General features: G+C 40.0%; 1 protein-coding gene and 1 long non-coding RNA gene across 2 annotated transcripts in view; one reads left to right on the forward strand and one right to left on the reverse strand.

The window, feature by feature from the left end:
* LOC141427690 (uncharacterized) overlaps positions 1-27,231 on the reverse strand; it is a 59,181-nt gene that overhangs the window by 13,384 nt on the left and 18,566 nt on the right. The window contains exon 2 of the mRNA XM_074087285.1: positions 2,258-2,339. Coding sequence (XP_073943386.1) covers positions 2,258-2,318 — 61 coding nt within the window. The 5' untranslated portion in view covers positions 2,319-2,339. The remainder of the gene's footprint in view (positions 1-2,257; positions 2,340-27,231) is intronic.
* LOC141427750 (uncharacterized) lies at positions 13,888-14,725 on the forward strand. The gene is made up of 3 exons (XR_012451355.1): positions 13,888-14,124; positions 14,216-14,321; positions 14,421-14,725. It is a non-coding gene; the product is annotated as an uncharacterized lncRNA (long non-coding RNA).

Here is a 27,231-nt window from a genome sequence, read left to right on the forward strand (position 1 = left end):
GAATGAAAAGGAAATAAACGTTAATTAAAGGGGTTCTGTTCAGTATTAAAATTAGATACATTTATTTTCATGAACATTCGCGAAAACATCATAAAATATTCCTGATAACGCTTTCACAAAGTCAAAGTCAAAATATCTTTATTCAATTTAGGCTATAACAAGCACTTATGAATGTCAAAAAAAAATCTACCACCGGTTCGGAAAAACCTCTGCTGAGAAGAATCCGGCAAGAAACTCAACGAGGTATATATATATTTTTAAAACAGATTTACAATCTCATTAAATGATATGTATACATCACAAGTATTCAACACAACTTTATTTTTAACACAGTAGGTTCGCTATTTGAAGGGATCGCTAATGCGGATCGGAATTATTTCCAAATATCCCTGTCCATGATAAATAATCATTAACTTTATAATACGCCTTTGATATTAATGTCTTCTTGACAATAGATCTGAATTTTGTATCCGTTTCATTTATAATATTTTTTGGAATTTTATTATAAAAACGTATGCAATTTCCCAGAAAAGACTTTTTGGTTTTAGCCAGTCTGTATTAAGATGGAACTTTAAGCTTCCCTGTGTTTCTAGTAGCCTTTGGCTTATCGACGTTAGTGGGAAAATCACATATTATGTTCTTCCTAACATACATGATTATTTCAAAAACATAAAGCGACGGCAGGGTTAGGATATCTGTTTCCTTGAAGAAAGATCTTGAAGATTCACGCGTCTTCAAATTATAAATTGCTCTAATTGCTCTCTTTTGTAAGATAAAAATTGACTCAATGTATGCAGCAGATCCCCAAAAGTTTAGCGAACAACTAAAATACACTTATTACAGAAAGTTTTTCGTTAACTTGACAGTTTTGATCGTCTTTATTTTTGTTCAATTTATCGTAATTTTATAACTCGTAGATTAAACATCGCGGAGGACTATTGAAATATAAACTGAGAGATTAATTTTCCATCAAAGAAGCGTTCGCGGCGGACATTTTGTATAAAATCCCGCGCTGAATTAATTTAGATGAAAAAGACACTTAAGAAACACCAGCTGAGGGCTTTTGGTTATCAAATTTATTTTCCGAGAGCCGCATTCTACTGTATTAGGAAAAATATTTAGTAATTGCCTGCCATTTGCAGCCTTTTGCTGTGCTTATAGCGTTTACTCGTAATGATGGGGAGAGAAAATACAGCGAAATATAAAATAAAAAAAATTAAACCCACTTCCTTGAAAAACTCCAGTCACTTCTAAAACAGCCCGCTTTTATGTAATGACGCTTTTCCTGGTGTATATGTGAAAATATTATCAATACAATTCGTCGCATAGCGAACAACACCGATTGGTCGAAATAGGTGTTTTTTTTACTTTCTGTATATACATGTATGTATATAGGTATATAATTAACTCTTAATCGTACATAAAACATCATGAGATTAATATTTCACAAGCGAAGCAGATGTACAGTCATGCGATCAGATAAAACTTCTCGTGTCATGACGCGTCAAATTGCATTTAACTTATATGAATGAAAATGTTAAACATGACTTGCGCGGTGTTGTTACTAAGCGACAGTATGACATAAGTATCAAAATATTATAAATTAGCGACCCGCCCAGGCTTCGCACGAGTGCAACTTTTTTGAGATACGAATAATATCAATTTCTGTGTGTCATAAAAAACAGTTGCGCCGTTCCTGTTTATCTGGATGCAGTATTAAACTTCATCAGAAAGTAAACTTCATCAAAGGACGACGAATAAACTCTAAGATACTACAATGAGGGCTATCGTTTTTTGTCTCACTAGATGGCACACTGTTGCGTGAGGTTTTTAAGTATGGCTTTCAAAGTCTGTTATTACGGGCGTGAAAACAAATTTTAGATTAAAATCATATTTAATACACCTTAAAACCGTACCTTAAAAATATCGAGCAACCACAGTCTGGCACAGTCCCGTTTTGTTCCGAAAAAAAGGGAGGACAAAAGTTTCAGAAAGACAAAACTGTCTCAAAACACATACATTCATTGCCCCGTAACGCATAATTACCATAATTAATTTCAGATAATGCAAAATATTCACAAAAAATATTCTAATTATAAATAAACCCGCGTAGCTCACCCAAAAACTATGAGATTTGACATTTCGGAGACCTCACGCTACACTAGCGCCTCTAGCGGCGAATTCATACGCGATAGCTCTCATTCCGTGGGTGTTGACATGTGTGGGGAGAGGAGTCGTGGTGGTGGGGGGGAGTTACCTCGACAGGGCAGGGCGGCCAGCGCGGCCAGCACGAGCGCGGCGGCTGCCGGCGCGGCCATACTGCTACATCCTCGCGGGGCCTGCGACAACCACAAACATATTTGTATATACCATGTTAAAATGTATCACTCAGAGGTGTAAAAGGTAGCTGTGAGAAACTGTCACAGACCGAAGATAGGGTGAAACGGAGCGATTTAGGGGAGGCCTATATCAAGGAGCGAACTGCTGTAGGCTGATGATGATGATTGATTTTACTGGTGATGATGAGATGAGGTGAGATGAGAATTATACTGGTGATCTTAGTTAGTAGTTTACACTACGATGTTTTAACAATAACTCGCAATAGCGAAGGCGAAACCAACCGTCAAATCTACGGAAACGTGAATTTTTGTTTCAGCTTGGGCAAAAATGTATTCGTATGTCTATCCGGCGAATTTTTGGCTGTTCACCCTACAGGTTGCATTTCTCATGAAATTTGGTGAACGGGTTTATTATTATGTCGTTTTTTTCTGTCAATTCAGTTTTTGGAAACGTAACGTAAAACACAATATCATATATTAATATATTTCAGCCACTTTGGAATACCAGTGATGTTTAGGTACAGCTCACACTGTTATACTGTTAGTAAGTCGAGTTGTGCTCAAAATTCAAATAATTTTGTAAAAAGAACGCAACGTATACCTAAGTACGCTGAAAAGATTACGAAACTTAAATGAAAACTGCAGTTTCAGACAGTTTTCTAAAGCTTAGCCCGTCTTTGCCTCAAAGCTTCTTTTTAACCGACTTCAAAAAAAGAGGAGGTTATCAATTCGTTTTTTTTAAATGTTTGTTACCTTAGAACTCCGTCATTTATGAACCGATTAGATTTTTTTTTGCGTTCGTCTAGGAATGTCTTCAATTAGATCCCATAAGCACCAAATTAGGATCGGATGATTGGATCTTAAGGAAATCGAGAGAACTCTTCAAATGTTGTACTTATAGTAAATTGCGACATTGCGACACCTATAGTAAATTGGATATATTTAGTAGTAACTCGTGCATTTGCTATTGAAAATCATCATTTGGTAAAGTAGAACTGATGATGAAGACCACAGCTGACCATCGGAGTTACTACACAACAACAAGTATTTCACGGGTATATTTTAATTACTTTAACACAGTTGCCAAGCAATTTATGCTCCTCGTAATGCATATAGTAAACTGGGTGGTGAAGCACCAGGACTCCTCAATAATGAACGTCTCTCGCATCGGAAAAGCAAGCTTTTGTAAAAGGTGACGAGCAGTTGATATTAACTATTGTATCTTAGATTATTTACTTAAAGCGTGAAAAAAAAATGTATAGCAAGAAATAGAACCGACTACAAAAAACCATGAAACTATTTTTCTGCCAGTCTGATTTCAGTTCAGGTTTTTTGTACTTAGTCGGTTCCATTTTTTGTTATAAAATTTCATTAACTCAAATCCGGTGCCTTAATTTTCAGTGTGATAAAATAAGTCAAGGTTTTCAGAGCATTTATAGAAAAAGTTGAAATACGTATGAATATATAAAAGTTTCAAGAATTCAGTCTGCTTCGTAAAGCGAAGGCTTACGAAAATATTTTCTTTCGGCAATTCTTGGGGGATGTTAGCATCTTTACTTGATAACGTAACCATAACATGTTGTGCGAAAGGTAAGATCGGAGATAGAACTGCAGGGCTACTACGAAACTCGAAACTCGAAGTTCGTATCGTATCGTCCCTCTCGCTCTCGTATTAAATAGTATAAGTGTCAGAGGGACCGCACGACACGAACTTGCAGTTTCGAGTTTCGTAGTAGCCTTGCAGTTCACACTTGCATGCCTTGTAACAGGTATTGATGAAAGAAAAGTTTTTCACTCCGCGAAAGTGCGTGAAGCCATTCAGATTGTAGTCATTATCCGAATTTTAACCGGGATTGTGGTTCGTCAGTAATCCCCGAGTTGGAAACAGTGTCAAATACTCCTGCTGCGTCATCGGTTTGTTTGACCTTTGCAGAGGGATGATGTTAGTGTTGTGTGCTACCCTACATTTGACATTTAGGGGCGTTTCACCATCCATTGATTAGTGTTAACTGACGGTTAAATGTGATCCCGTCTCCGTCTATTCGAAAAAAACAAATAGATACGGCATCACATTTAACTGTCAGTTAACACTAATCAATGGATGGTGAAACAGCCCCTTACAATAACAAAAATGACGACGATAACGCGAGAGTGCGCCGGTGTTAGTTTCGTCGCACGAATGTTGTAGCAGCCGCCGAGTCGCGTTGCTTCTAACAAGAAGGGCTACGAATTAGCCCGAAACATGTCGAGCCGAACTCGATTTAAGTCGTGAGTTATCCGGTACAATATCATTTAATATGTGCGAAGTGTGAATGTTTTAATAAATTTTTATCAAAAAATGTCCGTAAAAGTTGACATTATTCTAAAGATTTTTTCTATTACGTTAAAAAGATTGCAGGCGCTCTAGCTCGACAATAATAAATTAGCGCGCCTGCAATCAGTCACAATTTTTTTTTAAAAGTTAAAAAGGCTATGGAAATGTTGGCGCAAGTCGTATACAGCCAAATCTAATGGGCGGTATCAGATATTTTGTTGGAACTTCAGACTTTTTTTATTGGGTCTGAAATAGCTTGTGGTGTTTTCGTGGTGTTTTCGACGGAAAAATACACCTGCAGTTTATTTTTAATGAAAAAAGGCGGGAAAGCATAAGAAAAATAATTGGAATAAAATTGAATGTTACAATATATTTTGAGAAAAAGTTTAGTCTATTTCAGAATTATTCATCATTTTGAGAAAAGCTTTATATTAGTCTCGGCTGGAATAGCAATTGCTGGCTTCGTATTAGTTAAACAGACTCGCAAGCTCGTCCGTTTAATACTCATACTCAGCCAGCAATTGGCTACTTCCAGGCCACGACAATAATCTAATATTACGTTAAGAAAGAAAGAAAGAAAGAAAATAATTTATTTATAACAGCAGTGACACATTACACAGGCTACGTTAGGTATCTCATTCATTATTGTAGTTGTATATTTTTGCTTATTTCTGTTGAAAATAGAGTTGTATATCAAATTTTTAAACAACACTATGCTGACCTATCGAATAAGTGAAAATAAATCTCTTTCTCTTTTGAACGTAACTTACTCGAATGAAGCCAAAAAGCTGTACAAAAACAAAACCCAAAGATTACGTGACCCATTAATAGTAAATCAAAAATTTAAACCCATCGCGCAATATTTTTTAATAACTGCGTAACTTTAAATTCGAGGGCCATGGCGCGAGCGACAACTCCCTTCATATTTTATTCAAAACATTCTCCTTGAGCGGAGCGGTAACTGCTGAGCTAAGCGCAGCATTAGCTTCTTTAGGCCGTTGCTTCCGAGTTGGTAATAAAGACAAATTACAGAAGGATCGACCAATTAGATCATCCTTATTTTCATCCTCCGACCCTACGGGCGAAACGACTGTTATTACATATTTATCTTTGTCTTGGGGAGGCGAAAGGATTTGGCGGCATTCGAAATCCAGTTCTATTCTCGTATGTTCGTCAACTAAAAGTTCCGTTAAACCTTTATCATCAATATTATCAGCCGAAAGACCGTCATGGACACTGGACATGAGCTCCAAAAAACACAATGCCTGATTCTGCGCTGCCCGTTTCCATCGGATTTGCCAGGCTTGTGCTTTGCAGACTTTAGCCACTTTAGAACACAGACGTCCTCTCAGAATGCAACAAAATATTCACGGATCGGAATATTATGAAAGCTTGAAACCTGTTGTAATAGCAAACTTTGAGCTAGATGGGGCCATCAGCGAACTGCCTACATGTTGTGCGAAGTTTCTCGTCCAATATTCTCATGTTGGATGGAAAGTTTCCAATCCTTTGTTTCTATTTGCGATGCCTATTCATTAATGTCGTTCGTGTCAACTAAAACTAAACATGCTCCATTGTGGCGATTGTTCGAGTATTTGTTTCCAATGTAAAACTTACATTACGTTTTACTTTGGTTCGTTTTGCAGTTGAGTATGACCACAATATGAAAAATAGTAATGTATTTGGAAGTTACGCGTCAAAAATTTGATGCATAAGGTATCAGCGTATTTTGAGCAACAGTCTCGACGGTACGCGTCATAAAAGTATTGCTTAAGATACGTCACTACGACAATAGTGCGTTAACTAGCGTTTTTATAAAGCAGTGTGGAACGTTTACGGTGCGTCAATGTATTTTGATCAGTAATGTGGAATCCTTTAGTCTTGTTTGCATTTATTAACGCGACCTACTGTGCTTTTTCCTTCCTGCCAGCATAATGAAGTCTTATCGGCCTCGCTCGGTGCATTTTAAAATTTCAAGCACCGCGGTTTAAAAATAAATAAATTGAGTGTTGTGTGGAGTTACTGGAATTGTGGGAATATTTAAACAAGTTGGTAAAAACTTGGCTGTTAATGCCACTTTAGTAGCTATAGTCCATTTTAACTTTAGATAAGCGTTAAGTATGAACTGTGTTTAAATACACAGTAAACGCTGATGGATTTTAAACACACGAAGCGAGGTTTTACTGTGTGGTGTGATGTCTCACTATCTACATATAGCTATTAAAGAGTAATTTATTGAATCAGGCGTTACTTTGCGGAGGTCCATATCAATGAACTAAAATAATTTCCTTGCTCACCGCGACCTTACGATAGCTAAGCTTATGCAAAATATGCGTGTTCATGCAGTTCCTCCACCTCCACACTGTAAGAACACACAAATCACACAAACCCATCTATCACCACCACCACACTACACTGACGCGTTTCGAACTCAAACAGAGCTCATCTTCAGAGTGACACAACCGTACACCATGCTACCAGTTGTTAGACTCTCATAAGTTGAGTTGTTAGTCTTTAGTCTAACAACTGGTAGCATGGTGTACGGTTGTGTCACTCTGAAGATGAGCTCTGTTTGAGTTCGAAACGCGTCAGTGTAGTTGGTGGTGGTGATAGATGGGTTTGTTGATTTGTGTGTGTTCTTACAGTGTGAGTGGAGGAACTGCATGAACACGCATATTTTGCATAAGCTTAGCTATCGTAAGGTCGCGGGTGAGCAAGGAAATTATTTTAGTTCATTATAAAGAGTAACTTGTCTGACCGACTGATTGAATGACTGACACTGACAATGCACAGCCTAATGGAGCTAGAGACTTGAACTTGAACTAAGAATGTATTATTTGGCTATTTATTAATAGATATTTTGCAGGTGGTAGGCAATTTAGGCTATAACAAGCACATTGAATGTCAAAAGAATCTACCACCGGTACGGAAAAACTCTGTGAGAAGAATCCGGCAAGAAACTCAGCGAGGTATATTTTTTTAAACAAATTTACAATATTATTAAATGATTCTATATATCACAAGTACTTATTACAACTTTATTTTTAACACAGTAGGTTCACTATTTGAAGGGATCGCTAATGCGGATCGGAATTATTTCCAAATATCCCTGTCCATGATTATAATCATTAACTTTATAATATACGCCTTTGATATTAATGTCTTCTTGACAATAGATCTGGTCCGCCCACATTCCTACCACCATCTTGCTCGCTAATCCTACCGTGAAGCAGCAGTGCTTGCACTGTTGTGTTTCGGCGTGGAGAGTAAGACAGCCGGTGAAATTACCTACTGGCACTTAAGGTATTCCATCTTAGGCCTCTAGGTTGGCAACGCATCTGCAATACCCCTGGTGTTGCAGATGTTTATGGGCGGTGGTGATCTTTTACCATCAGCAGACCCACTTGCTCGTTTTCCATCCAGTCGAATAATTTGGTATCGGTTTCAATACTCATCATCTTAGTAGACATAATTATTTATGTTTGTACAGTGTCCAGCATAAAGATCAGAGCTGCTGTGTCGGTGCTCTAATTGTTATTTTGATAAATTGCTTACCTACCTACTAATAGCCATAACCTCGTAAATAACGTAGGTAATTTCTTTGCGTGACTATACCAAACATAGATTATTATTTGCAAAAAGAAACATAACGATTTACAGAAACGGGAAACGCAAATGGAAATCCGAGATACGTAGAGATAGCTGGTCACATTAATAATGTTTAAATCTAGGTCAGAATGATGGATCCACCACACTCGCGTTTAGCAGCCGAGCAAGATAAATGCGCCTCAGGAATAGTATCCAATTATTTAGGTTGGCGAGACCGCATGGGGCCTGAAATATCCGATAATATGGACTATTGGGCCGGAAATATGATCACGCGGTTTGGCGGTCAATCTGTGGAACACACGGCGGTAATATCAAATGCTATGTTCTGGACTACGCTGCTTTTAAGAGAAGTTTCCCAACCAGCCGCGCGGCCGCGATAGGTATTCGTTGGGATATTGCTGTCTTTATCGCTCGTGACATAAGCGCTCGCAGCCGTCCCCCCCCCCCATGCCTTCCGGAACGACGTCCGTAATTTATATCGAGATAGCTGTAGGCTTTTCAAGATTTGGGCGGTTGAATTTTGGGTTTCGTTGTCCTCATATTATACGAAAAGTATAGCACAGAAATCAAGGATATTTTACAATCAAGATATTCATTATATTTTCTATGCCTGTGGTTTTTTAGATTTTTGTAAAAATGCTTTATTAGTCTGTAATTCTCGTGCAAAGTTGACATCTTTTTTTGTCGACTTTTGTGCTCCTGTAATTCTGATATTACACATTTATATGAAAATCTGAAAAACCACAGGCATAGATAATTACGTCTAGTCCATACTTACAAAATTTCATCTATTTCTGTTGCCTAGTTTTCAAATGACTTGAGAAAGGGACTACGTTTGTATGGAGAATGGAACGAAGAGACTTCTCTTAACATTATTAGCTATTTCAGAAGGAACAATACAATTTACAATACAAAGACTCTTTATTGTACACCAGACATAGTAAGCGATACAGAAAACAAATTATTAAAATTACAGGTGAGCAATAGGCGGCCTTATCGCTTAAGAGCGATCTCTTCCAGGCAACCTTTTTTACAACCATTCCATTCCATTCCAAGGAACCATTCTTACTTATCGATACATTATCATCATCATACCAGCCGTGTTAGATATAGGCCCCCACCATTGGACCACAGTATCGTGATAAAGCTGAAGCATCCTGAAGTGCATATTCTACTTTTTTTTAGATGAAACTGACCGTGATTGACCCCTATCTGACCTGATGCTCTTATCCTACTATTATTATAAATGCTAAAAGTTTGTGTATTTAGATTTTTGAATGTTTGTTACCCTATCACGCAAAAACGGCTCAACAGAATTAAATTTTTATAATATCTATTGTTGGCTCGCAATTTTCAATTATGATTTTTTGAATAATGAAATAAAGACAACATATTTTGATAACGGATAATTAAATATTACCCACAAGATGGCAGTGACTAAATTCTTCACAACAGCTAGTTTTTCCGTACTATACAGTAAAACGTGGGCAGCGATGTAAGTTGTTCAGCAGTGCTCATGCGGCTCGCTGCGACGGTCCAGTGCCCTCATGCTCAATCACCTGCGCTAAACTGTGACGTAGATGAGTTCCATGTCGTCCAGCGAAACACGACTCGCAAAAATACCTACGATACGAGTAAGAACGTTTTGCACTACGTCTGATCCGAATCCGTAATAATACGGTCAGGAGCAGTCATAGAACAATTTTTTCACTTCTCCATGCTCTTAAAATGTTAGTTTACTCGTAGTCTCTGCATATCGGGGCTAAAGCTCCATTTTTTTAATTTACTATGGAAACCCCTAAACAGGCAAGAACGGTGTTTTTAATGGAGGATTATCGCCATTTTCAGTGATAGTGTATAGACAATTTTGGGCGTGGAAATAACCTCAAAATGACAACTGTGCAAAAATATTTAAAAAAACATGATTTAATTTCGTGAAGCGAATGATTACGTATATAAATCAACTTTTATTTTATTCTGCATAGTCCAATTAGTTTTAAAATATTTTTCGAGTTTGAATCTGTTGGCCAAATATGCAAGAATTTAAAGGGTCAAGGGGTTATTTTTTTTGCTATTTAAATTTTTAACAGATGTCCAATTAGTCGTATTGAGCGTACGTTTTTAAAAAGTAATATTGTAATTTTGTACAGAACGTCGTTTTTTCTTCGCATTCAAGTGAAAAGTAGTGTTTAATGCGAGACTAAACAACCATAATGATACTCGTACAAGCTCTGCTCAGGAGGCTAAACATCTCGTGCCATTATGGCTTGTTTTAGTCCCTTGTTGAACAATCTACTATTAAGGTGCTGATAAACTTGAGCATTAACTTGTAACAGAACATCTAGCATTGCTACGAGCACTTACACGATCAGTCTAGGGAACAATCTGGTGCTCGTCAAACATTTTATTATTGTTTGAGTGATGTTCGGCAAAAAGCTAGAAGTAAATTTTTCATTTCACTTGAATGGTCGCTAGAACACTCGCTATAACGCTCCTGATTATTTACTGTTTTCCTTTACGCTAGAATGCTTAATAGAAAGAAAGAAAGAAAGAAAGAAGACATTTATTCACTAACACAGAAGACACACATATACAGCAAAATTAACACAAAAAAAATAAAAAAAAAAATACAGAAAAACACATGAAAACATTAAATACAATATATACAATGTTGTGTGTCCCCGCGAAAGTGAAACGGTCGCTGACTCAGCATTATGCTGAAGCGTTAAACGCCTGCAGCGCTGATTTTCTGCCAGAACCGTCTGTGACTCACGGAACGATACACAAATATAATAAATAAATAAACCACTTATCTATACATACACAAATAAACTTAAGAGAAAAAATAATAATAATAACTATAACAAACCAAGAAATAAATAAATTACAACGAACAATAATTAAAAGAAAGAAGAAAAAATGGATTGTTTAAAAACATCAGGCCGGCATATCAATGTGGTTGGCATGTCAAAGTGCTGGATAGGGAAAGGATTTTTGGAGCGTCAACAAGTAATCCTTCAGCTTGCGCTTGAAGGTATACCCACTACACGCTCCTTGGATAGGGGGAGGAATATCATTCCAGCACTTGGACGCCGCAAACTTAAAACTTCCGCGGAATGCTGCAGTCCGGTGCTTGGGCACAAGAGCCATTGCGCTCCTGCGCTCACTCCTCGACCAAACAATTTTACTGTGGAGGTACAATGGGGTCCTGTAGCGTCTCACACCAAACAGCAGGGTAGCGAGGTGCATGCGCCTGCGTGCAGACATGTTCAACAAGTTAGCGGCGTTCAGGTACGGAGTGATGTGGCAGCGGGGAGGGACACGGAAACAAAAACGAGCGCATGCGTTCTGCACCCGCTGTAAAAGCCTCTTAGAACGACCAACAATGCAGCCGTCATAAACAACATCACAATAGTTTAATCTGGACAATATAAGCGATTCACAAAGGTCAACACGCAAATCGACACTAAGGTAATCGCGTATATTGTACAGAACTTTGAGACGGTAGAAGCAGTTACTCACAACTTTTAAAATGTGGTTCTCAAAGCTCAGCTTGCCGTCCATAAGGAGGCCAAGGTTGTTAGCTTCTACCACCCGTTCTATTGGATCACCCATGACGGCAACATTCTCGGTAGCCAGAGCATCAATAGCATTCTGAATTTGATGTCTCGATCCAAATACTATGTACTTCGATTTGCCGGGATTGAGGACCAAACAGTTGCTCTCTGACCAAGCAGAAACACGATCGAGGTCTGCATTGATGGCGTTTACAGCTATGGACGTTTCTGACGGCGCGCAGGAGACGTACAGTTGAAGATCGTCCGCGTAAAGATGGTATCCACTGCTCTTTATACTGTTGACAATATCAGAACTGTACAATATAAACAGCAGAGGACCCAGTATCGAACCCTGCGGCACACCCCGTGTCACAGGGCAAAGAGAGGACCGCAGAGGACTACCATCCAGCCCACGCAATACGATGGTCTGCGCACGGTCAGTCAGATAACTGTTAAACCATTTTATCGTCGTTACATCAAATCCATAATACGACATCTTAGATAATAGCAAGGGAATGCTAATGCAGTCAAAAGCCCTGGAGAAATCTAAAAGCACTAAAATGGTACTCTTACCAGCATCCTGAGCCTGTAAAATATTATCAACTACATCTAGTAACGCAGTAACTGTCGAACGACCCTTGCGAAAACCAGATTGCAGTTCAGGTAGGATGTTGTATTTCTCCAAGTATTCCGACAGCTGGTCGCAAACCACCCTTTCTATTATCTTTGATGCACAGGGAAGGATACTAATAGGACGGAGATCGGATAGATTAACAGGGTTAGGTTTTTTGGGTAAGGGGGTCACTTGAGCGATTTTCCAATCAGTCGGGAAAGTCATAGTCTCAATGCTCTTATTGATGATGAAAGTCAGTATCTTAGAAGTCACCGGGAGAGTCATAAGTAGCATGTCAATGGCAATAGAGTCATGTCCTTTTGCAGTCGTTTTAATAGAGGTCATAATTTTTGTCACAGCTTCTATTGTCGTTGGTAAAATAGTAAATTTTTTGTCACTTTGTCTATCAAATTCATACCGTGTCAAGTCAGATATAGATGCAGCAGGTTTACCAGGTATATTTAAGAAATGGCGGTTTATTAAATCGGGGTCGTTAAAGTGTGTCGGTAGGTCAGTCTGCGTCTGTGAGTCTGGAAGGACAGTGCGCTTTAAGTTTTTCCAGAGTGTCTTTGAGTCGGTAATGTCGTTGATGTGGTGCTCGAAGTAGGCTCGTTTCTCGCTATGAATGGCTGCGATCACTAGATGTTTCAGGTCCAAATAGTATTGCTTATGAGCATCAGTCTTGGATCGCCTGTATTTGGCGTGGGCTTTGTCTCTGAGACGCATCATAAGCTTTACATTGCTCGTCAGCCATGGTTTGAGTGCCTCCTTTACAACAATCGTTTTTACAGGCGCGTGTTTGTCGAAAAGTTCAAGTACAAGTGCGTTAAATTTTCCAACCATGTCATTTACGTCATTAAGTAAAAGTATTTGGTCCCAATTTATAGACTCAAGGTCATTATCGAAGTCACTTAAGTTAATGTCTTTAAGAGGTCGGTAAGTAATGCGTCTCGGCGTCGGTTTCTGTTTTTTTATGTCGAACTCGGCCGTAATGAATGCGTGTCTGCCTAAGTCGGGAATATGCATCACTTCCACATTCACAACGTGAGCGTCAGTGCAAATCAGGTCTATGGTCGTCTCGCTGTGTTCAGTAAAATGCGTCGGGTTGCGTACGTGTTGAGTTAAGTTAACTGAAGTTATGAAATGCATCAGAGAAACAAACTTACTGTCGGTTATGTCCGTAAAATTTATGTTAAAGTCACCAAGTAAAATCAAACGGTCGTAATTAACAAAAGAAGTAATCGAGTTCGTAATGGCGTCAAAAAAAGTATCAACGTCAAGCCAAGGAGGACGGTATGCGGTTCCAATTATTAATCGCTTGCAATTTATATTTAATTTTAACCACATTTGTTCTACGAGTGCAGCCGGCGGGTGCGGGAGAGTGCGGGCGGCGAGATCACGACGTATAAAAAAACCAACGCCACCCGCGCCCCGCGCGGACCTCGGTTGGTCTAGCCAGGTTTCTCAGTCTGTATTGCGCCACGGTAGGAGCACGTCCCTCCTCGCCGGCGCGCAGCCAGGTCTCGTTAATAGCAACGACGTCGGGTTTTGTCTCAGTCATAATCGCAATCAACTCGTCATGTCCTGTACCAAGAGAACCAGCATTAAATAGACCAACTTTGAAGTTTTTAAAACGAGGCATGGCAAGGACAGAAGATCATCACGTAAAAATAATAACGAAGACATATGCAGGTTAATATGATAATATTATATAGTGTGGCGTGAGCGGTATGAAATATATGCAAATAATACATAATACATAAATATATTACTTTGGTTATAGGCAAATCACAGAACGGGACAAAAGTAATCAGTTGTTTCACTTTCGCGACGACACAACACAACGAAAACAACACGATTGGGACACACCGGAAGGCCACAAAATTACGGTAAGCACATTGGTATAATAATAATATATAAATAGATATTTGTAAGCAAGAATTTAACAAATAGAAATGATAAGAATACTCGTACAATGTTTTTTCCAGGACTCCACAACAAAAAACAAACAATAAACATAACTTATACATATGAGCGGACAACGGCGACCGGAGTAAAAATACCCAAATCGGCCATGGTGCGCAAGCAGTGGCCCGGCAGACCGTCAGCTTTACGGGCAAAGATCCTCCCGCCCCGGGTCCATACGAAGCGCCAGGCAGCGGTGCCCGCGGCCTCGCGGGCGCGCTGGAACAGCTGACGGTTGGCGGGCGTCAGCCTCTCGTTGGCGTAGAACCGCTGCGGCGACGATGCCAGGCCCAGGCCCTCGGTGGTGGCGCCGCGGCGCACGCGCGCCTGCCGCAGCAGCTCGTCGCGGACGGCGCGCCGCGCCAGGCGCACACCAGCGGGCGCGGCCGGCCCGCCGCGCGCTCGCGGCCCGCGCGGTGCGCGAACACCACGTCCCGCGCGTCCAGCTCCACGCCCAGCTTAGCGGCGACCCGCGTGACCAGCCCGACCGCGCTCTCGCTCGGCTCCTCCGGCACGCCGGACAGCTGCACGTCGTTCGCCAACAGCTCCTGGTCCCGCTCGTTCAGCTGCGTCTGGAGGGTCGCAATGGCCTCCTCCATCGCCTTGGTGGCTACCGACACTGTGCTGTCGACGACAGCTTTTTCCACCGCGTCGACGCGATCCTCCAGGGCACCCACCCTTGCGTTGATATCCGCCATGCATGCCCTGACATCCTGAAACTCCTGGCGGAACTCTCTGAGTTCATGTCTTAGGGCCTGGAGCTCCCGTCGAAACAGCTGAATCTCATCTCCAAGCGACGACCGCGGCGTACCCTCGCACACCGGAGACTCGGACGAGTCCACCGCCCCTGCACCTGACGACACCTTCACAGCGGCGGGCGCCGCCGACTTGGCGGGCGCCGCCGGCTCAGCAGGCGAAGCGCTGGCGGAACGGGACGCGGTGTCCCTTGCACTGGTGAGCTTAGCGGGCGCGGGCTTACGGGTGCACGTCGGGCAGCTCCACTCTCGGGGGACCGCCGTGCCGGCAGGAACCCCCACGCAAGTGCAGTGGTAGTGCCCGCTGCATTTTGGACACACAACGGTTCCTGTACGCCCGGTAAACTTGGCACAAATCGCGCACTTGGTGGACATCGCCGCAAGTTTGTTGTTGTTTTTTTTTTTTTTTTTTTGCTGTGGGTAGTTAACTGGGTCAATATAATTTATTAGTGGTTTTTCTTATTTAGCACTGCACTAATACACTTCGCGAACAATTAATGTTGTCTATTACGATGTTATCTTGAAATGTAATACAGGAACAGAATTGAAAACTTCTTGTTTTATTTTTTATACGAAGGAAATATTTGAGCGCGTACTTTGTGTAACGTTCCGAGGGTAAGTCAATCAAGAGGGTATTACAAGTGATTGCTCAAGTTTATCAGCACCTTTCAGGTATTTCACGCTCTAGATCCGATTTCCGTCACCCAATTTCACCATACAAATAGTTCTACGACTACTCCGGTCCGTATTTTCACGGATTTAAATCGTTGTAGTGCGTAACCGCTCTAACTTTGATCATGAATTCGTCTGGATGAAAAAGTTCGATTTTGCCAAATAATGTACAAAATCGCCGCGTCTGGACTGCTTCAGACAGCGCGGTACGACATTGACGTATCGAATCCTAAATTGTTTTGCGGACAGTTTATTTGAAACCCGCCGGCTTAAATTTATAATTGAATTTGTAACCACAAACTCAATATCATCGTAGGATTTCTGAGGACTTCCTAGCATGCGTAACCTGGATATCCTCAGTTATAGTGAAATTGAGAAATATGATCGTCTAGCTCTTCGCAGAGGCGTTATATTTTCTCTGTACCTACGTATTGTACAGGAACCAATGAAAAAGAACGGACGCATCATTTTAAATTAAACAAGCTCTATCGAAACTTGGGTTCTGTTAAGCTACGTGGAGTTGTATTTTATATTGTGTAGTCTATTTTCTGTGGCAATATAATAGATTTTTCAACAAGGGACTAAAAAAAGCTATGACACACACGAGATGCTATACACGAGATGTTTAGCCACCCGAGCAGGGCTATAGTTCAAGTGGCATTATGGTTGGTTAGTCTCGCGTTAAACATTCTACTTTTCACTTTGAATGTGAGGAAAAAACAATGTTCTGTTCAAAATTACAATATTAAAAACTTACGCTCGACTAATGGACAGGCCATCTGATAAAAATTCAAATTTATTTTGAACATGAAACTACCGTGAGACTCACTCATATTAAATGATGTAATAACGGATAACTCACGTCTTAAACTGAGTTTAGCTCGACATGTTTCGGGCTATTTCGTAGCCCTTCCTCTCAGGAGCACGCGAATCAGCGGCTGCCGCAACACGCACACTACGCGCCACCGCTCTGCTCGCACGACTGCCCGACGAAACTAACAACTTTATTTTCTTTTATTTTTTATGAAGTGACGCTTGCAGTGAATGCTTGCATATTTAGCCAACAGTTTCAAAATTGAAAACTAATTGGACTATTCATAATAAAATGAATTAAAATTACGCTTAAAAATTATACGCATTAAAAATACGCTTAACTCGATGTTTCCGTCGTCAGACAATCATTCCGTTATGAACGAGACGCCTTACTCACTGGACCGTCAATTTCCACTTTATTCAAAAAAGGATAATTTGTTTCGGTGGTTAATGAAACAAGAATGAAACAAATATTAATGGAAACATTTCCTCATTGCTACGTGAAATAAACGCGCTGTTCAGGGAATCGCCCGACGTTAAAACACGGTAAGTATCTGTTATGCTCGTCGTCCTTCGTACGTCGCCCGCGGCGCCGTGGAAAACAAGCAAGCAACGTCGGGCTAGTTTAATAGTTCACATTTAACACTTCTTAAAAATTCAATAACAACCTTGGAACTAAACGGAGGGCAAACAATATTACTCCTATTTATTTTTAGAGTTTCGTACTTCAAGAGGAAAAAACGGAACCCTTATAGGATAACTCGTGTCTCTCTGTCCGTCTGTCACAGGCAATTTGCTCCGAAACTACTGAACTGATTGAGTTGAAAATTGGCACACAATCTAAACTAGTGACCCAGAGACGGTCTTGTAATGCAAATAAATTATTTTTTAACAGGAGGGTCGCTAATTAGAAAATTTTAACCAAGAAACACTTTTCCAAATGCTACCTATTACTGTGAGCATATTTTGAAGTTTTTTTAAGTATATTGGCAAAATTTGACCATTCCCAACCCCTTTTTTCCGAAACTACTGGGCTTGATATAATTATAAAACACAGATACTTATTAATACCTTTATAATACTCGTATTAATACATTGTAGAAGTAATGTGTGGTTTAAATGCGGCTGTATTATAATTATAACTTGAACAGAACAGGTAGACAGTTTGATTATTAAAATTGTGTGGTGTATAATTTTTCTCTTTGATTGTACGGAACCCTCGGTGCACTAGTCCGACTCGCACTTGGCCAGTTTTTCCTATTTCTTTGACGAACTTAACTGGTACCAAAAGTCCGTTGAGATTTACGAGCCAACATCCAAAGACTCGTGACCCACTGAAAATGCACTTCGTCTTTCAGCGTCCGCCGCTAACCATTGTTTATTTGAAAACGAATCAAACGCAACAAATACCCGGGACTCCACCAGTTCCACAAAGAAACGGCATATCGCCTGGAAACTTCTAACAAGCTTAGCCAACTTAGCCGCACTAAATTACACTTTAGGACCGCCAAGCCAACCTACAGGGTTTAACTTTTAAATATATTTAAACTACGGGCGCTACAAACCGCCGTTTGTACCGCCGTGATTTATACCTCATTTATGTAAGAAAGTTTGTGAATGGAAAACTTTTCTTTCACTTTTGTGCAACGAGTTATTTATGGCTCGATAGGACAAATCAATACTGTTTTGCTGGAGGACATGCCTCATAATTCAGCCGCACGACATTTTGTGTACCTAATTATACAGAAAATAAATGTGTTATTAAAAAAATAGGCTTTTTAAACGTTTGTATGCTGAGCTGACGTGACAACTGTCACAAGTGCCAAATTATTGTACGCAATACATTGCTGGTCAAAAATATTTCAAAATTTAATTACGTCTGATAGTTAATGCTACCAGTTCCCAATCTGCACTGGGGCGTGCCGCGTGGGAACTCCGGCCTAAAGCAGCGTTTCTACCAATAATGTGTTTTAAGGGATGTGTTTTTCATTAACCAATAGAGACACTTCATTTACCTCGCCTCGCTCCGCTCGGCTGTTGTGTAAAGTAAACGAGGCGTTTCTATTGGTTGATGATAAACGTATTCCTCGCAACTCGCAACACATCTTCGCACATCTCTGGTGGCAACGCTGCTTAAGTTTTCTCATTCTTAGAGAAGACCCGTGCCCCGCAGTTGGACTTATATAGACTGGGGTGAGTTAATGCTAAACTTAAAATGGATTGCCAATCGCTTCATAGCACTAAAACCAACGTCTGATTTATTTTTGTGTTTGCATAAACAATACGCCGGAAACGCTCGCATTGGATGAGTGACAACCAAGCTGAGAGACATCACGTCAACTTAAACAAAGTTAGTTTAGCATACAGCATAATATAAATGAGCCAATATTTGTGGGGACCTAGATTGCTTTTTCCTTCCATCCATTTATTGTATTTAGTCCTTACTATATCGAGAACATTAAATGGAATTTGATCGAGTAGTGCTGGCTAATTATTGGATCGACTAGTAACTTTAACTTGACGTTTTTATTTTTTTATTTTATTTATTTTGCTAGGACAAACCATAAAGATTGATACCTAGTGTGCAAATACACTTTAGTTCTGGAATTTCCCATCCATTTACGTCAACCTATTACAAATACAAGTACAATAATGACAGACGATTCCACGTGCTGAACAATGTTTTGTTTACGGAAAACAAAAGATTTTATTGAAACGGAATCTATTTAGGTATTTTTCGTCGGCAAACAAAACTTTAAACTTGAAACTTAAACTTTGTACCTTTTGCTGTAACAGCGACCCAAAGTTAAAATACGGCGTATCACCGTAGCATCTCTTCTCACTCTCCTGGTTGCCCCAAGAAAATATTCTTTCCACGCCACTGGAGGCTAAAAGGCTGTTTAAAAATATATTTATAGCAGCGCAACGAGTATTAAATCCGTATATGTATAAGGAAGCTGTCGCGGCGACCCGCGCCGCGCGCCGTTCGGGCCTGCGGGGCCGGCTCTTCGTATGCGGACGTGCTTTAGGGCATAAATGAAATAGAACCTTTTTAGGGTTCCTTACATCAGTCTGCAAAAACGGAACCCATCGATTACACGCTAATTCTGGCGTCAGATCAATCCATCACTCCGGTAAGAATGACAAGAAAATTATCGTACGTGTAACCTTCACGAATTGACATAATTTTCATGTTATTTTTTAAATTTTATTTTGTAATTTATGTATTGTTTTGTAAAATAAGTATTTTGAAAAAATGACTTTCTGGAAATGCTGGTAGTTTAAAAAACATGACATGTAAAAGAGCTTTTTGCGGCGTATTTGCGAAATAAACGATTTGAATTCGAATTTGATGGACTGATAGTCCAGACTGGTAAAAATTAAATGCATAAGTACTTAATAAAATTTTCTTTTAGTATAAAACTGTTTTTGCGAATAGCGAATAAATGATTCTTATTCTTATTCATTCAATAATATTCGTCATGATCCATTTTGAATGACAGAAAACCAGAATGATTGCCTGAAGTGACGCCAGAACGAGCGTGTAACTGATGCCTTAGGGCCAGCACGGATGGACTGCATTCCAACTGCAACGAAAAATGTATAGGCGGTCCGCAGTTAGTTGCGGTTACGTTGCAGTTGGAATGCAGTCCGTCGGTACTGACCCTTAAATATACTTGTAAGATTTGACAAGAAACCAACATAGCTAAGTTGGCATTACAAGCTACCGAGCGAGCGTGCGAGCGAGTCAAACAAATAAATAATTGCCCTATATTAGTACGGAACCCTCTACGCGTAACCCGATACGCGCATGGCCGGTTTTTCACATGCTGTGATTTCTTTATAGTCCCCACTAGATTCGGACATAAGTTAAATCGATGCGGAGTTGAATAAAGACTTGCAATTTCATTCATTTGAAATGAAGAAGAATAAATGGGTAAAATTCTTGCAGCGCATTCTGTAAGTTCAACCTGGCTAAGGATAAAGCTGGTGGAATAAAATTTAACTGGGTTATTCTATAGATTTAGTGGTTTCGTATCTCAAAAGGAAAAACCGGAATACCTACTTATAGGATTACTTGTTATTCGTCTGTCTGTCTGTCCGGCTGTAAGACCCTTTTTAACTCCTGACGCAAAACGACGGGTGTTATAAGTTTGACACCTATGTCTGTCTGTGATATTGTAGCTCTCAAACGGATGGACCGATCTCGATACAGTTTTTAAAGTGAAAGTTGGTTTCCTTGCGGTAGTCCTTAGCTTAGCTATGTTTCATTAAAATCAGTTCAGCCGTTTTTGAGTAGTTGAACTTCCGTCCCCCAGCTTATTTAACGTCCCACTGCTGGGCACAGGCCTCCTCTCAGAATGAGAGGGCTTGGGCCGTAGCTCCCACGCGGGCCCAATGCGGATTGGGAACTTCACACATACCATTGAATTACTTCACAGGTGGTGTTGCAGGTTTCCTCACGATGTTTTCCTTCACCGTAAAGCTCGTGGTGGCACGGTCTTTTGTAGTTGAACTTGGAAATGACAATACATACAATACAATACAATACAATACAATGACTCTTTATTGCACACCAACACAGTGAGCAGTACAGAAAACACGGGTATATACATAGAGATTCTCTAAGCAATAAACGGCCTTATCGCTTCAGAGCGATCTCTTCCAGGCAACCTTTACAATGGAGAGGTAAGGAATACATTTTAGCAGGTGGTGCAATTTACAGTAGATTAGAGCAATATCAAGAACACATACACACATACACACATACACATAAACAACAAATCTAAACAGTTAGATATGTAGATAGGTACCATAACAACATAATAAATAAGCTAACTATAACATTCATACGCAAGATGCCAGATAGTGCTCTCTAAACATAGACTTAAAGATAGGCAAAGACTTTGCGCGCCTAAATCTGTCGGTAGGGAGTTCCACAACCGAGTGGCCTGGACAGTGTAAGAATAAAACATAGAATTTAGAGTGACAGTAAGGAGAACTGAGAGCAACATAGCTAAATCGCTCTTTGAAGTATAGCAAGGAGTTGCTGGGTTAAAGAGAATGAATGAATGAATGAGAAGATGAAGAATATGAGAGACAATTGCCTGAGGGTTATTAGTTTTTCTGGGTTAGGTTATTCTCATGCCGTGTTTGCAAAATAAATGTAGATTGAACATTAACTGAGTTGTAATGTGAAATAGCTGTTAGTAACGCCATTAACGGTGTCCTAAATCAAACAACTCCGAATAATGTTCAAAACAAAGCTTTGGAAAACCTTTTATACTTTAGTTAGTCATCATGTAAATGAGTGCGGGCATTATGCCTGTCCGGGAGAGCGAGCACATTTCAAGTTGTCGACAAACACAATTACGCTGCGGCTTGTACTCGGGCTCGATTCTAATCAGTTTATTAAGTTAGTGATAACTCGCGAGGTATCGTAACGTATTTCGAGTAACGTAATAATACGCGTGCTATTGTCGGTTGGCAAACGCTGTGTTGGCACGGTTGGCAGTCTATTGTTATAGTTTATCAGACAGGTGTGGATAAAACACAGACCTATAATTATGTTTTTACCGGGTACTGCCTTTTCGTAACGTACCTAACGTTTGGCAACCTGTTTCATTTCGCTTACTCTAAAACTGTAAATATTTCAGGATTTATTTAAGATTTAAGATTTAAGATTTATTTATTTGCCAACATGAACAATACAGGATAGGCACACAGAATACAAATAAACAATAAACTAATAAAAAATGCGTTTGCCAGTCCCTTGCACTGTGTGGCAAAAGGAACAGGCTCAGCTTATGCTGCGCTTACTCAGAAGCTGCCAGCGCTGGTTTTCAGCCTGCCCCCGTTGACAGGCTAGCTAGAATGGCTTACATAGCAGGTAGATTGGCACGCAAAGTAAAAAAAAAATGAAGAATGAAATAAAATAAAAAACAATAAAAACTAAAATAGTAAAGGGTTCTACACGATGGCCCTCGCAAGCTCGTCCATTTAATACTCATAATCAGCCAGCAATTGCCTACTTCCAGGCCACGAAAATAATCTACTATTACACATTTTTGATATTTATGTGAAAACGGATCCTAATAGATCAAAATATTAGTTCGCTACGCATGGCAGACACGCACTTGACGGGCTTTTTTTGAATACTGTTTCTCTTATTCGAACTAATTAGGTATTATTAATTAGGAACTCCGTTGAGCTCAATGCATAATCAATCGCAGTACTTACATCCGAACATTAAGGCCATGATACAAGATGAAACATCGTTATATATCGGCCAATACATGGCGCTGCTCGACACTACACACGTTTATTTGACTCTCAACGTCTCTCAACCCACATCATTCCATACACATAAGAGTCATTGTTCGAATAATTAATTTCGCACACCATCGTCGGAGAAATGTGGAATAAATATAGCAGGTGTTGTCGTGAATAGGGCGCGCAAGACTCCGGCCGAGGCCTCCAACGAACGCATGAATTCATTAGAAGTTTTTGGCAAAAACATACGATGAGTTCGGAATTGTAATTCATTTGGCGAATATTATTATGGGCTTATTCAAATTTGAATGACGATAACATGCCCGCTAAGAGCGAACTGGGCGTAACAGGTGTTTATTTTCTTCCAATGAGGGAAAGAACAAAGGCACAGAATAACAATGAATGGATTATTTTAGACGTTTTGTATTTGGAGTAAAAAATTTTAGCCGTGTAATGTTTCTAACGTTTTTTTTTTGTGAAATCATATGGTAGATCTTGTACAGTAGCTGGAAATACGCTGTTAGGACGATTTTACGTGCGTACAATTGTGACATTTTGCCAGACCGGGAGTTGTAGTCTACACAGACCTCTCCTCTCCTCCCGGAATGAGAGAGCTTTGGCTGCAGCTCCACGGGGGCCCAGCGCGTATTAGGTACTTCACACACACCTTAACGATCTTGTCCTTCTCCGCAAAGCACATGGATGGTAATAAAAAAAATGAAAATCCCGAAAATCTCGGATGGAGCCTGAGATCGGACCCTGATTCTTTGTTTGTGAGACTATTCAGGCCAAACACTATTTATCGTGGCTATACGATGTTATACGAGGAAAGATATATAATATTAGCACATATAGCTTTAACATCCTGTATTGTACAGGAAGTTACATTCATATATGATATAGATCTTGCGTACTCCAGCGCGCTGACTCAATGTAAATACTTTTACTGCTGTCGTTAATGGATTTCTATTTGTAATAACATTATGTAGTCGCGGGTAAACAAGTCGGTACCTGCGCGACTGCATCTAAACGACTATTTTATGTACTTTAAGATAAATGACGCTATTTACTTGGTCCCATTGTAAAATTTTAACAAAATTGAAGTTAAAGCTGGGGGGAAATCTAGCTTAATACTCGTAGTACTTATCCAGTGTGGCCTCAAAGCAAGCAATGCTTGTACATACTGCGAGTGCCAACAACAACGAGCGACAACAGATTATTTATTTATTTATTATTTTTCATCCATAATAAACTTCACAGTCATAATTTATTGGCATTCATATAGGGCATTCCGTGCCACGTGCTATACCACTACACCACCACTGGACTAACTGGACCTTTGTCCAGTCGTGGTGAAGTGGTATACAACGTGGCACGGAATGCCGAGGACCTGGGTTGGATTCCCAGCACTGGTCTTATTTTTCTGGTTTTTCTATGCATCTATATTTTCAGTTTGTATTTTCGATATGGGTTTTACGGGATGACCGTAAAAGTAACAAAAAATTTGGAATGGAAATAAAAAATACAAAAAGATTCCAAAAAACACAAGACATTAATTAAATTAAATATCTTTATTCTTGATTATCTTTTAAACAGACTTTCTTTATAGTTACAAAATTCAAAAATAACACAATGTATATTACAAATATCTGTTAACTAACTGAGACAGTGCAGGAGGGAAACATGACACGCTCTTTAGATAACATACAGTGTAAGGAAGGTCAAACCGGAGATGGCACGCTTACACGCAATATTTCTTGTGTCCGGGCCGCGCCACTGTCGCAGTGGAGCGGGCCACTGAACGCGCTGTGATAACCGCACGAGGAAACAAATGTTACAGATACGAAGATAATTTGCACGGCACGTTTATAAAATATGGGGGAGGGCCTACGGCATATATATAATAATAATATGTTTTTCTACAAATTATGACGTCTATTATGGCTCTATATGGCTGGCTAGGCCGAATTTACTTTACGAGTAATACTCTCCTACATGCGTGACAGTACAGTTTCCCAGCTGAGTTGTAAGTATACGTGTAGGAGGACTTAGGTCTCTCTCTACGTAATTGGCGTTTTACGTCTAACGCCGTGAGATGCTCCTCCTCAAATAATTTGATGCCCTTCGAGATGGTAGATGACCAAGATGACCGCTTTGCAGCAAGTTCCTCCCAACACTATCCAGGCGATTGGTCAGGCCAGGGCCGGATTAACCATTAGGTAGGCAAGGCAACTGCCTCGGGGCATTTTTTCATAAAAAATCTATTGTAAAATATGCAATTAGGCATCCCCGCGACGCAAGTTGTCTGTTATTAGATTGAACTTGAAAACTTCAAATGGCTGAACAGAGACACCGAGAGTTTGCATTGCCTAGGGGCCCCGACACGGTTCATCCGGCCCGGTCAGGTCTTTGAAACCGTAGTCTTAGCTTCGTTTCTTTACTCCTAAGGCCGTACGTTTCCTCACTAGAGGCTACCCATGGCTCCTCCTGTGTGGCCTCCTCCCGTGCGGGCTCAGCCTCCGGCGGCCGCGTGCGTGTGTTAGAGTTGTTTTTGTGTGCGGCATCCTTCCCGCGTAACTTTTTTCCCGTCATTACGCTGCGCCCTTTTTGCCTTTTTCTTTACTTATTGCCACGGCAACCGCTGCCCCCGGGCGGGCATCAAATTCCAATAATAACGAACTGGTTTTATGATTTTTACTCCATTCTCTTTCATTAGGAAGAATTCATTTTTTGTCGAGATTAATTTGTTTACGAAGTTTGATTTTGAAAGTGGAAGGAACAACGGAAGCTTAAATGCTTCCTTTTGTGTATTTTTTTACAAACTTTTTTTTAATTTAACCTTTACCCCTTTATAGAGCAAGACTTTTATTCGCGCCAATCTTTTTTACAATCTATCCAATACGTTTTCAAGGCTTTGAATAGATTATAGCAGGTATGTGAACACTATTAATTTTGAGTCTTTTGGATTAAGATTATTATGCACAACGTCTTATGGTCGCATCAGCGACCGATTTTAGCTCTTGTCCTTTAAAGGGCTAGGGGGCATATTTACTTGCTGGAAACACATAAATCTCGAGTTTGCGTTAAGCTCATTTTAGTAGTGTCAAAATGTATGGAACTGTCAAGCTTAAGCCAGGTTTTACTACTAAATCTAGATTTATTTTTTCCTGCAAGACACCTTAGAGATGTAGGCATGGAACCTTCGGTGCGCGAGTCCGACTCGTTAATAAAAGGAAAAACTGTTCACAGGTTACAACTTACGCATGATATTTATTATAGAATAGAATAGAATAGAATAGAAGATAGAAGTTTATTTGCATAGAATAAGTAGCTACATCAACTGTCATTACGAGTAGATGATAATGAGGGAAAAGGTTTCTTATCCTGCTATTTGTACAATTTTCTTATACTTACTAGCATGCAAATTACATTTTCTAACACTAAAAACAACTGTACTACCACTGTACTGTGTTGCGAGGTATGTTTTTTTCACTAGCCAATAGAAACGCTTCATTTACACATCCTCGCACAGCACATCTCTGGTGGAAACAGCTGAGCGGAGCGAGGCGAGGTAAATGAAGCGTTTTTTTTTATGAAAAACATAATTCCTCGCTACACATCCTCGCACTTCTCTGGTGGAAACGCTGCTTAAACTAAAAGAGTTTTAAACTTTCGATACGTTACAGCTGTGCGACGCAGTTAAGCTATGTGCCAAGACAATCCGCGAGTTGGATTACTTCAATTTCCTATTTCAGGGCAGCTTTCTTTTTGGTGCTACATTTTAAACCTTATATTTCTCGCTGCTCTGGTGGATGTCAGCTTAGAGCGTAAACTGTCTCTTCAGCAGATCAATGATCATTTTGAAACGTATTTTTATACGACGAGACAAGACTATCACTCACTCATTAAATGCCAGGAATATTATGTTGAATAAGTTTTACAGTTATTTATTCTTTACATTCCTAGAAAATTTCAAGTTAATTCGCTCTGCGAATTATTTGACTTGTAAAAAGAAGTCCTCCAAGTTTCAAGGCCCGAAATATTCACTTAGCGACTCTCATATTACGATGAGTAGGTATGTAGGTATGTATATTTAGTAAAAACATAACATGAGATGAGAGCAATAGTCTCTTTGAGAGCAATACGTGTGAAACATAAAGAAACAGTGAATAATAAAACCCACGCCGAAGGGCATTTACGAGTTATATTTCCTTTATGTTAGAAATATAAGTTTATAGCCTGGAAATACGCGACATCGAAAATGCCCGAACGTGCGAAGTGTCGGCAATACAATGTCATTATTGCTTTATCGTCGCGGTGA

The sequence above is a fragment of the Choristoneura fumiferana genome, chromosome 5 (assembly GCF_025370935.1).
Source record: "Choristoneura fumiferana chromosome 5, NRCan_CFum_1, whole genome shotgun sequence".
Classification (NCBI taxonomy): domain Eukaryota; kingdom Metazoa; phylum Arthropoda; class Insecta; order Lepidoptera; family Tortricidae; genus Choristoneura; species Choristoneura fumiferana.